This window comes from Tyto alba, unplaced genomic scaffold, assembly GCF_018691265.1.
Source record: "Tyto alba isolate M040663 unplaced genomic scaffold, T.alba_DEE_v4.0 Super-Scaffold_20, whole genome shotgun sequence".
NCBI lineage: Eukaryota > Metazoa > Chordata > Aves > Strigiformes > Tytonidae > Tyto > Tyto alba.
In genome coordinates, this window is record NW_024881283.1 from 10871883 (window position 1) to 10884352 (window position 12470).

General features: G+C 54.7%; 1 protein-coding gene and 2 long non-coding RNA genes across 4 annotated transcripts in view; 1 reads left to right on the forward strand and 2 right to left on the reverse strand.

The window, feature by feature from the left end:
• Positions 1 to 7105, reverse strand: part of LOC116964501 — a 31746-nt gene extending 24641 nt beyond the window's left edge. The window contains exon 1 of the long non-coding RNA XR_006165447.1: positions 6087 to 7105. This is a non-coding gene — a long non-coding RNA (uncharacterized LOC116964501). The remainder of the gene's footprint in view (positions 1 to 6086) is intronic.
• A 1075-nt stretch (positions 7106 to 8180) lies between these two features.
• Positions 8181 to 11032, reverse strand: YRDC (yrdC N6-threonylcarbamoyltransferase domain containing). The gene is made up of 6 exons (XM_042793555.1): positions 10810 to 11032; positions 10487 to 10682; positions 10203 to 10317; positions 9845 to 9964; positions 8996 to 9138; positions 8181 to 8660 (listed from the first exon to the last, which is right to left on the reverse strand). Exons 1-6 carry the CDS (start codon positions 11030 to 11032, stop codon positions 8597 to 8599), a joined length of 861 nt encoding a protein of 286 aa, XP_042649489.1. The 3' UTR covers positions 8181 to 8596.
• A 49-nt stretch (positions 11033 to 11081) lies between these two features.
• On the forward strand, positions 11082 to 11799 carry LOC122153535. 2 transcript variants are annotated; one of them, XR_006165448.1, is made up of 2 exons: positions 11082 to 11179; positions 11374 to 11799. It is a non-coding gene; the product is annotated as an uncharacterized LOC122153535 (long non-coding RNA). The 2 variants fall into 2 exon arrangements; XR_006165449.1 differs by having other exon boundaries at positions 11161 to 11210.
• The last annotated feature ends 671 nt before the right edge of the window (positions 11800 to 12470 follow it).

The window sequence follows — 12470 nt, forward strand, 5'->3', positions numbered from 1 at the left end:
AGGAACTGGAAAATAGGAAGATCAGCAGCAGCCAGGTGGAATTTACTCCAGAAAAGGGAGCTGAGAGCAAATCTGACAAACGTGTCTGGAGTGACTTGGGAGAGGAGATGCTGTCTGGGGAAGCGGACTCTCCAGATGGCCTCAAGGTCCCTTCTGTCTCTGTCGTCTATGCTTCTACAGACTAATTCCTTAAATCAGCATCCTGTGGAAATTTGCCAGGCATCCTGCCAACTCTTGAGCTGGAAGAAGGGCTGGAGGACAGTCTAAGTGGATATGCATGCGCAGCATGTAAAAGGAAACGGGGTTTTTGTAATAGGCCCCTATAAACTCTGGAGATAAACTCAAAGGAGCATTTTGCAGCAGACTCCTCTTGAGACAGCAGAGCCCTGGCTCAGAGATGCAAGGTGTGTGTGAGAGAGGCAGAACAGCCCAGCCGAGAACTGGCTGTCTCATGGATGCCCCTTCCCACGCGCTGTTTCACAGCCCTCTCCTGTCACAGGCGGACTCATTCCTGCAGCAAAAAAAAACAAGAGCTGCAGCTCAGCATCCCCCTCTACGTACAAAAATGGCCTAGATGGACAGGATCCTCTCTCCTGGCTGTAACCACAGTGAGTGAAAAATCCTCACTCTGAGTTTCAAGCATCTGGCAAGGCGGACCGTGCTCCATCTGGAAGCTTTTCCCCATCCACCGGACTATCTCCTAGTCAAGGCATTATAAGAAAATAAATCAGAAGGAGACTAACATAAATACTGTTTGAAAGATTTAATCAGCTATAAATTGCAATGTTATGTTTCCAGCTTAATTAGCCCAAGCCTGGTTTTCTCTCCTCTGTATTGTGAAGTAGAGAGAAGGCATTTAGAAGCAGCATTGCAGATCTCAGTTTGAGGCGATGGAGGAAAACTTGCCCCTGGCTGGGGCTGGCTGACGCCTCGGATAGCAGGGTCTATGGGGGATGCTTTTTGCAGCAAGAATGGTGCTCCAGTGGCTTCTGGTGCCACTCTGCGACAAGAAGGATGCTCCAGCCTTACAGGCACATTGCTGCTGCGCCCACCAAAGCAGGGCTTAGCTGCTTTGCTTTCGATGGCTTCAGTGGCATGAGAGGCAAAGAGCCCTCAGGACACAGAGGCGGTATTTGTGGGTGTCCCCAGGGACAGCCCCTCACCCCTGCCCAGGCACGGGGCAGTTTTGCCAAAGATGCCCTGACTGCCCCATCAAGGCCAGGACTTGAGGCACGTCTATCCCTAGCAGAGCATGCCTGCACTGTGCCACTGTGAAGCCATACATGTTCACTCAGACCTGCAGAGCTCAAGGAAGGGCAAGGAATAAATCTAGAGTCAATCATAGTTAGAGATGGCCAAAAATGTCTATAAAATATTAAAGCAATTAAATACATTCTCTGAGGCATGTTCCTCTAACAAGAGTTATTCCTGGGATGCTCCAACTTATGTCCTGCTTCCTACAGTACTCCAAACGATAACAAAAAGTCCACAATAAAGGGTGCTCCAACTATACCAGCTGTGAAGAGTTCTCAGCACGACCACCTCTGTCGTGTAACAGCTGCACAAACTAGAAAAGGGTATGAAAAGCCACAGGCTTTTAGCCACCAACTGCAGCAGCAAGAATGACATTGCGGACACGGGAAAGCACTCGATAAACATCAGTAGATAAGATCACAGTGAGAAGCAAGAGTTACCCAGCAACTGCTTGACATCAGACAGACCCGATTACTCGGCCAAGGCTTCCAAACACAACCCCCTGGCGGCATTTTTCCCCAACGGCTTCAACAGGGATGGAAAGGGTCAGACACTCAGCAGCTTCACCTCTGATATCAACACAGACTAAGCCTGCCTGGTCTGTTGTTGCTCATTTGAATCATCGCTCTATGAGTTTGAACTGGCTCTGCTAATGAGGTTCTAAAGATTCATTTTTATTTGGAGGGCAAGTGCTAATTAAAATGCAAGCCATGTATTTCCTGCTCTGAGCGCTCATGCCAATGTGATTTCAGTAAGGGTTGCAAACACAAGAGTCACCCTGATCTGTACTGCTCCTGTGAATTGGCTTATGTAAGTGTTTATAGTTCCACCTACAAGATCTAAAAAGGCATCTCTCTCCACTCCAGCAGAAGCTATCTGTCTAATCGGTGTGTCCTATCTGGAGATGAGTGTATTTTCACAGTGCATCTCCACAGACAGCTTGCAGTGTCCCGGACACTCACCATCACTGTCGGTCCTGATGCCACGTCCCCCCGCCCACTGCATGCACTGAGTCTTTGCACAAAGGCACTTGGAGTAGCAGCAGGCTCCCTGTTTTGGAAAGTACCAAGAACACCTGGATAAACAACAAAGCCCGGGTTTGTTCCATGCTGGGTGCATTCCAGAAGTGCTGACAGTGCCCAAATGCTGACACAAGGGCTGGCCACTTTAGCTGGTGCTGAGTACATCACCCTGACAGCAGTGGTGGCCTGCAGACACCCAGAAGCCAGAGGGAACAAGTAATTTATAGGGCCTGCATTTCCTGCAAGGGAACAAGGGCACGAGCTGTTTCACCCATGCCTGACGTGTGGCTCATCCTCCTGATGCCGGTGGCACAAATAAAGCTGTCACTTGCAGGGACACTGAACACCAGTAGCATGGAATGAGCCAGCAGCAGAGGCACCAGCTGAGACGCTGATACATTTCCCCAGTTTTCTGCCCACCGAGGCTGCTCACAAAGGCCACGCCAAGTTGTGGCCGAGAGACAAGGCTTCAGACACCCCAGAGCAGACCCCAAAGCCAGCCCCTTTGGAGCAAGGCTGCTCTGCCTCAGGGCTTTGCCTCACCTTCCCCAAGACCACTGCCTCCCGCCCAGCTATGGGAAAAGAACCCTTCCTGGCCGTGAGGGCATCACCTCCACCTGCCCGCTCAGAATCCCCCGAGGGGAGGGCCGACCCACTGCAGCAGAGCCCCGGCAGCCGGGGAAGCGGCTCCACCGCTCGGCCAGCATCGCTGCGGCTTGGCCGGCTCCGTCCACGCAGGGCAGAGCCACGAGCCTGTGCCAGCACAGGGGTCACGGCACAGCCGCTCCCCCGTTATCGATGGAGCGAGATTAGCTTGTCTGAACAAGGAAATACATCACCGGAAAAATAGGAAACATTTGGAAAGTGGATGGCGGGTGTGAGAGTGATGGATGAGCGCTGGAGGAGCCTGGCAAAGATCGATGAATAGCTGATGAACGAGACGGGGGGGGAAACTCACCACGCAAACAGAGGGAGCAGAATCGGCAGGGAAAGCTCTCACCACGGTGAGACATTGCAGTGAGCCCCCAAGCAGCCTCTGCACCCACAGCAGAGGTGCAGGGGAACCCAGGCATCGGGGCAGCTGGTCCCGGCTCTGCTCGGCGTCAGTATGAACCGGGGACTGTGGAGAGGCCGCCCACACGCCCTGCCTGCCAGGGACCCCCTGCACCCTGCACCGTCCCCTCCACCAAGTCATACCCTCTGCTCAGAGCAGTGCCCGTCAGCACTGAGGGGACAGCCATGGAGGGGAGAGGGGCCTGTGCAGGCAGACGACAGGGAAGTGATCCCTCTTATTTCCCTCTCCCCCTCTATCCTGCAGGATACCCGATTTGGCAAGATGAGGTAAGAGCAAAGGCTCAGAGAAGGGGAAGCACCCAGAGACCCCTCACACATACACTTTGCAAATGACAGTAACTCACCCAGCCTGGTGCTTCTGGGCTTTTACAGCAGAAGCCCTGCAGACAGGCAATTTCTGTGAAAACAGCATTTTGGGGTCATCTCTGTGCGTATTACAGTCCATTAGCAGCGACTGAGACAGCTGCTCACGAGCAATAAAGATACATAACCACTCCGTGGCACTCAGACACTGGGAAAAATCATCCCAGCGTGGGCTCTGCGAGGACGAGGCAGGGCGGGAGCGGCGCTGCGCCCTGCTCTCCCCGGCAGCCGCTCGCCTGCAGCGGCAGCTCCGCACACAAGCCGCCACCCGCACCACCCCGAGCCCGTGCAGGCACAGCCCCAGCGCAGCACTCGCTCAGTAACGCTTTTAAACAACCGTACGCACCGTCGGCCAGCACGGCCGCCGGCTCCAGGGCTCCCAGTGGTGGCCTAGCTCTATCTAGCGGCGGGAGACACGGCTCCGGCGGCTCGGCCACCCTGGAAGCCGAAGGCTGGGGGTCCAGCTCGGCTCACGGGGCTGCTCAGAGAACAAACCTGTATGGACAGAGGCCCCGGGGACGCCAGCGGGAGAGTCATGTAGGACAGGTGTCATCCGCAGAGATGCCGTCGGGAGAAGTGTCCTGGTGCAGTGACTTTTGGGAACTCGTGTTTCTGGGCCTCCTGCACTACAGGGCAGTTGAGTCAGGTGGTTTCAGGGATGGGACTACAGTAAAAAACTAATCCTTGTGATCGATACTGCTGGAACACGCCGGACGGGCAGCATGGAGACCCAGGCTGAGCCACACCACCATTTCACCCAGTTAGATGTGGCTGTTAGACCTGAAGATCCCAACTCAGACACCACATGCCCCTTGATCACTGCTTCCAAATTAATTTTGTTTAGATGGCTCTACCCTGCCTTCAGCTCCTTCATCTGTCAGTTCATAAATTAAACGTCATAGACAGTTTCTAGAGGCGTTGAACTCACAGAGGGAGAATAGTGACAGCAAATTCACTGGTCTGCAGATTTCTGCCCAGTGTCCTTGTCCTTGGCATCAGACACAGAAAGAGATAGCTCTTCCCACCTCCCTGGAGCATCCACCCTCTGCAGCCTGACCTCTCCGAGTAGCCTGAAGGTAGCTATTTGAAAGAAAATGACAACAGCTACTTGTGGGATGACGGGCTGAATAGAGCAATTTAAAACTGTCCATCAAAAAAACAGTGGTGTTCAGCCCCACTGCCTCCCTCCAGCAGTTGGTTCGTGGTGGCTCTGGTGTGCTCAGGCACAAGGGTCTGCCACCCGGGAGGTCACCAACAGCAGCGTCCTTTGCATAAGTGAATTAAATGACTCAGAACACAGCACTGCTAGCTTCCTGAGCTAGCTGGCTCAGCACGACGCTCGCTGCACCCACAACTGGCAGACGCAAAATTAGATTAAAAAGTGTCCTCATCTCCCTCCAGCAGATGACAGCAAGTGAGAGGCAAAGGGGCAAACGAAGCTCACCGAGGCCCTGACGAGGCCCAGGCTGATGTGGGCTGATGGACAAACACACAGGAGCGTCCCCCCCAAGCATGAATCAGGCCTCCAAAATTATCAGACTGTTCTTAAAGAGATTTGAAAAATAATTGGGGGAAGCAGGAGAGGCTTTTGCTTGCCTTGCACCATCTGAGCCACTAAAGCACATTTACACCACGGTTTCTGATTTCTCCCTGCAGTCGGGAGGTCCAGCAGCTTCCTTAGGAAGGCATAGCTGCATTGGTGTTCTGACCAGATCCAGAAACCGGAGAAGAGTTGGATGCCTCTTTCTGCTCCTTCGGGTACAACATTTGCACAGCATTTCCACACAGACATGAAGCATTCCTCGAGCAAGTTCCACGTGTGCAGAGTTCAGGCTCCAGCAGCACTTGTGCCCTACACCCAAGTGAGACCGAGGACAAAGACGAGGTTCCCTGTTTTACCAAAAACGGCTCAACTGAGCAGGGGGATGTTCCTTGCTGCTCTTCCAATACTGGCTCTGTGCTGGCTGTAGCAGCCACCTATCGTGAAGTATGAAATACAGCTGGGACTGGGACGTGAAATGGTTGCTTCGGATGGACGCTGGTGTCCCCAGGAAGAGAGGAGCGGGCATCACCCCCGAGCAGGGCTGGTGTACGAGCAACAGGGAGAAGTTTGCCAGATATCTTTGGCAAACACAGCACACAGGATCACACAGGAGCTGGCCAGGCCCTCTCCCCTCTGGAGCCCCAGCACACCAGCCAGAACCAGGATGCTCCCCCAACACCTCTTCCCACTGACCTCCTACAGAACCACTGCTGCCAACCTGGCACCCAGCCCACAGTTTGTTCTTGAACGCATCTAACCCAGCCAAAAAAAAACACAGAAAGCTCCAAAAGGCAAACTTCTAGCTGTCTCTACAGCTCGCTAACGCTTACCCACACTCCTCCTGCAGACCACGACTCTGCATGGGTGGCTGTCGTGAGGAAATGCTGCCAGAAGGCTCCAGCGCTGTGGGGTGGCACGAGCTTCAGCCAAGCGAAATAATGGAAGCCCCAAAGCTGCTGGGGCGCCTCAGAAGCCTGCTTCCGATTTGCAGGCAATTTGTTCCCTTGACAGGTTCCATCTCATTACTGGGTTTCCATTTAGCAGAGTTTTATCGCCTGTAACATTTGCGCATAACAGATTCACCCAATTAAAATGTTGTTTCCTCTAACAGCTCCGATAGTCACGCTTCGGTGTTTGCTGGAGCGTGTTTTCCTTTCCTCCCATCGGTTTAGTCCTTCACCCACTGCTCGTTTCAAGCGAACCCCGGGTGAACGGCAGCCCCTGTCCTTCCCCATCCCCAGGCGTCTCTGCCCGCTCCCCGCCGGGGCCGTGCCTGGGCTGAGCCACGGGACGGTCTGGCGAGGAGCCTCGTGGGTCCCGACCGACCGGCCCCCCGTGGCGGGGGGCAGCAGACGGCCCCTCCTACAACCTGCGCGTCCTGTACTACGGCTGGTACGGCAGCCCCCGCTTCCAGGGCCAGTACCGGCACTGGGACCCTGCCCTCCAGGTCTCGGCCAGCTTCCCCCCCACTCCACGGCCACCACCACCCACCCAACATCGGCTCCAGCTTCTACCCCACGCTCGGCCCCTACAGCTCCCTGACCCAGCTCCGTGCCACCACCAGGAAGCACCGACAGCCCCCCCGGCGGCCGGGAGCACAGCCCCAGAGCAGGGGTTCCCCCGAAGGGGCTCCGGCTGCCAGAGCCCTGGCTACGGCTCACAGGAGGAAGGCTGAGAGAGCAGGAAACGGGCAAGCAGCAGTCAAACCTATCTCTGCAGATTTAGTAGAGATGACCCTTCCAGAGCTCCCCTGGAATTCAGAGGGGGTGCTGGCCTGGGGGCCCAGGAGCTGGTTTTCCTTACCGCGTGTGTTCTCCGACGTGGCTAGCTGCGCTCCCACGGGCATTTCGCCGCACGCCCCTGGCCTGCTGCCCGCGGGGCTCGCGGATCCCTCACTCCGCTAGCAACTGTCAGAGCATTTCTGCATCAGCGTACTGTAAAGAGGAGTAAATATTCCTCCAAACTGTCCACTGCAGGGGGAACTCAGCCATTCTGTTACATACCCTCTGCTTTACCCAACTGCCCCTATACCGAGCAGTTCTGCGCTGGGCGTTGTCACTGCGGTCCACTGTATCCAAATAACGAGAGATAATTAGAGCTGGAACTCTAGAGACTATTTACTACCACTACTGTACACGCTGGCAACCAAGGAAACGCAACGATCTATACTAAAAGCTCTGAACTGATTGTTTAGTGTTCCATGTTTTGAAAATTTAGATCTGAAGTTGCTTTATCCCCTTTAGAATCAAGGAGAATAAAATATTTACAATAAAAATGCAACTGAAAACACCATTAATTTGTGCTTTGAAAGAGATTCAGCTCCCAGTAGCTTCCCCTTTTTTTTTGTGATTTTAGCCATGCTTGGACCCTTCTAAATTAGCCACAAAATGAATTTATACTTGTCTGTATCAATGAGAAGTGGTAGCTCTGGATGTGAAAACAAGGTTCTATTTATGACAACTCCATACACATTCTCACTAAGCACCTAAGTCCATCAAAAGTGATGATCAGCTGTCTAAAACTAAACATTTACAACAAAATCATGCAAGCTGCTTACCAGTTTTTAAATTAATAGAAACTCCATAAACTTTACTTTTCAATGAAGAATAAACACCAGCAGAAATTTTCATCTATTCCCTATTTACTTCAGCTTAGCGCTGTTTTCAGAACAAAATCAAGAAGGAAGTCCACATTTAAAAAAAAAAAAAAAAAAAAGAAGATCAGCATGCTAAGGGCTTGTTTTCATTCCCTGGATTATGAGGAAGCCAAGTGCTTCCAAGGAGCTCTTGTCTACATAGGGACCATTTGAATACTGTTGATTTTCAAAAGCAGTTTCATCTCAGTAGTAAGTATTGATTCTGTTTAGAACAGAGAACAAAAGCCAGAGAACACCACAGCTATAACATCGCGAAAGCACAAAACCCTCCTTTTCCATCTTTGTTTATTGTATCTGCATTGAAAGAAAAGACTTGGAATAAGTGTTAAGGGGAGGGTGGATCAGACAGTTTCCATCATCCCATCCTGAGAACAGTTTAATGTTCAAATTATTGTATTTCAAAGGCCTAATCATGTTAGTAAAACATACAAGTATTTGGGAATGCTACAGTAGCACAAAGAGGTGAGCATGCGTATTTGGGTTGGTTTCTCAGATTATAGCAGATATGATACTAATAAAGATACCCCATCAACTGTTGCTCCGTTTTTTTATCTTTTCTTTTTTTAATCTTGACATAACCCATCGACCTTATTAAACAAGGTCAGGATCGCCCGTTTCCTGAACGTGCAGGCACACGGTGCCCAGCGTTACCAGCTCTGCGGAGCCCCCTCAGAGTCCGAACTCTTACGAAGATTCTGGTAGCAAGCCATACTTCTGCCTCAGGATTTCAACTGTAGATGTCAGCGCACTGTGGGGTGAAACAGAACCGTCAGAAAAAAATGGTTTTAAGGATTAAGCTGTATTTTCTGGGAAAGAACAATCAGCTAGACGCAGTACTGCATTCTGACAGAAACTAGAATGTTTCACATAGAACCTTCCAGAAAGGGGTCTCCCGGGCTCCGAACTTGGAGTGCTCTGTCAGGATTTTTGAGCATGCTGTTAATTAAGCTAAGCAACATTAATGTGAACGTTCAACTGCTATGGGAGAAGAAGCAAAACACAACCCACCCTAACTTGAAAGCTTCACTCCATTTAAAGTAAAGAAGCAGCTTGTTAAATTCAGCGAAGAGTGAAAGTGCTCACCAGCCAGGACGAATGATGCTGAATTTCCCTGACACAGATAAGTCAACCACAGTTGACCCTAAACGACACTCTGGGCTCTGGACATCTCCTATTGGGCCTCCATCGATGATTAGGGACAAGTGAGGCCACAGGTCTTGGAATTCCTGAAAAACAAGAGATGTGGCTAACAGTCCTGAAGACAGTTTGTGATCGTGCTTTAACAGACACTGCTGGACATTCTGGTGTCAAGGGAGGTCCCTCCCCTTCCTCTGTTAGGTCAGCTCACTTGTTTCCTGTCATGAACATATCTCAGTTTGATTTCTGAGAACAGTTTTATCTCAGACATGCAGGAAACCCATAAGGATTCTCTGGCTGAAGACTTCTGAATGGCCCCACTGTTTATTAAGGGGTGCACAAAAAAAGCCAGAAGTCTATCAAGACATGTGGGGGCAAGAACAGGACATCTGTCCGGTATTATGCCCAACAATACCACCACTGGCAGCACAAGATTTGCAGAGACATCTCCTCGAGGTAAGGTTAGGTACCAGCTGCACAGACAGCAGCAGCCCCCTTCCACAATCATGCCTCCTACAGCAGTTTCTGTCTTTCAGATTTGGCACCCACTTCAAAAGCTGCGCATAAGCCTTTAAATATTACTTTTCAGCTCCTTCACCTTTTAGGGTGAAGATCACAGCAAGACAGCTACCCCATGCCTGCGGGCTGTTTTAGCTAGAGATTATAGCTTTTTTTAAACAATAGCAGCAACAGAGAAATCCTTGTTTTGTTGCTAAAGCTGGCTCCCAGTGGTGAGAGCCTGGGGCTCTGACTAACTACCACCATAACATCACTTAGTGCCAAAATCAGCCTTACCGTAACCATCAGCGTGCTCGTCTGGCAGCTGATGTTAGCACTTGTTAAAGCCAGTGGTCCAGGGCAAGCTCGTGCCAACTCCATAATGAAAGGGTGGTTTGGAATACGAACACCAACCAGCTACAAGGAAGAAGAGAGCACAGTGTAACACGCGGTAACAGATTTTGGCCAATCCTGCTTGTGCCACGTTCGAACAAGTCTCATGTGGCACGAGAGCACAGGGACCGGCCCAGGGAAAGCGCCGGGCGCTGCTGAGTGTGCTAAACACACACGTAAGGATAAAAACTGCTACAGCAGAAGCACAAAACCAACGCGCTGCCCCTCAAAACCACAGCTGCGTCCTGCAGCGAAGGCCTACCGACGTGAAAGGATTCAAGTCTTTATTGAGCTCTTCCGAACGCTTTAGGACGAGGGTCACAGGTCCTGGCAGCAGGTCCCGCAGCAGCTGGTCCGGCACACTCACATGGCAGTACCTGGGGGGTGACAGGCAGCACGTCATGGGCCCTGGGCCACCGGGAAGGGCCGGCCGGCCGGCCACACGGGCTCCCGGGACAGGCAGGCTGTCTGTCTGCCCGGGCTCGCACACGGGCCTTGGCAGCGGAGCCGCGGCGGGTGCCGGAGGGTCCCGGTCCGAGCGCCCACCTGTAGAGGCAGTCCACGTCCCCGAGGCAGATGGCCAGCGGCTTCGCCCCGTTCCGCCCTTTCAGGCTGTAGATGCTCCGCACGGCGACCGAGTCCTGGGCCAGGCACGCCACGCCGTACACCGTGTCCGTGGGCACGGCCACCAGCCCCCCCGCCTGCAGGGCACCGGCGGCGGCCGACACCGCCTCCCGCCAACCTGCGGGACAGCGGCGGCTCACACCGGCCCCCCCACAGCCATGCCCGCCCGCCCGCCCCTCCCGATCACACCGATCCCCGCCCGGTCCCCCCCGCCTCGCCCCACACCCCCGATACCGGTTCCGCACCTTGCGGGTGCGGCTGGGCTGCGCCACCGGGCGGCAGCAGCAGGCGGGCGCGGCTCGGGCCGGGCCCCGGGCTCAGGTCTGGGCTCAGGTTCAGGTCCCGGTCCCGGTCCCGGTCCCGGTCCCGGTCCCGGTCCCGGTCCCGGCCCCGGCCCCGGCCCGGTCCCGCCGCCCCCTCCCCGGCCCGCGCCAGCCCCGCCAGCGCCGCGCACCGCGCGCTCCGCATGCACCGGCCGCTTCCGGCCGGCGGCGGGCGGCGCGGTGACGCACATCCGGGGGCGGAGGCGGCCGGGCCGTTTCCATGGCGACGCGCGGCGGGCGGAGCCTGAGCGGGGCCGCGGCGGAGGCGGCGGAGCCCCGGGGGCAGCCGGGGGTGGGCGGGGGACGGCGGGGGGAGCGTGACGGTGGGTGGTGGGCGCTGGGTGGCCGGTGGGTGGGCGCCCGCGGCGGGCGCCGGTGGGTGGGTGCCCGCGGTGGGTGGGTGCCGGTGGGTGGGCGCCGGTGGGTGGGTGCCCGCGGCGGGTGCCGGTGGGTGGGCGCGCCCCTGACCGCCGTCTCCGGCCGCAGGAGCCGGAGCTGCGGAGGCTGCGGCGGGTGCTGGAGGCCCGGCAGCGGCACCTGCGCGCCCGCATCGCCGCCTGCGAGCAGCTGACGGCGGAGATGGCCGCTCTCCGCGCCGCCCTGGGCGCTGCCGCCCGCCCGCCCGGCCCGGGCACGGCCACGGCCACGGGGAGCTCCGGGCCCGGCCCCGGGCCCGCGGCGCCCTGAGGAGCCGCGGCGGGGGGCGGCACAGAGCCGGGAGGGACCGGAGGCCTCGGCTCCGCTGCGGCCCCGGGAGCGCCTGACCGGCCAGTGCCGGGGGAAAACCAAAGACGGACGAGCCAGCACGTGCCGCTCAGTTGCGGCCTCGGACTCTGCTCTCTCTTGCTGCACTGATACTTTATCTTACAAAATTCACACTTTAAAATAAAGCAATATTTGGCTTGGTCTGTATCTCGTCTCCCTGCAGAGAGACTGAAGGAGGTGCAGCCTTCAAGCACCCTGCACCAGTCTGCCGCCAATGCTCTTTCCTTGGCTGCCACAGGGACCAGGCCTGCTTGCTGGCTGACCCGGTCACAGAGGGGCTGGAGAAGCACAAAAGCTGCGCCTTGTTTTGGCAGTAGCAACTCCATCGCTCCTGATAACTATAATCCTGAAGCCACCTATGCACCAATGAGCTGCCGCTGGCCACAGCTGGGGGCCTGGGCTGGGAGAGGCCCCGCAGCTGTTGGGGTGGGGTGTTTTGCCACACTGAAAACTTGATTTATTCAGAGTGGAGATTCAGTTTGTTTTCCTTATTGCCAGGAGCTTGAGCCCAAGTTCCCTTTCTCTTTATTGGAAATTACTTGGCATCCCTGCTTTGAGAGTTTTAGGTATTAAAACTACCATCTTTACCACAGGAAATTCCCTCCTGCTTCCTTCACCCTGCAGCTTCAGCTGGTTTACAGCGCCTTGCTGGTGCTCAACAGCGCACTACCTGCACTGAACACAGCTGGTGTTTCTGTGAAAGGGACAAGATAAGCATTCCCTACTTTCAAAAATTAAGAACTCTGTGTAGACTCACAACATCTGCTCTAACTCACATCCACACCTGAGTGAACTTGAAGAGACGAACACTGTGAAGG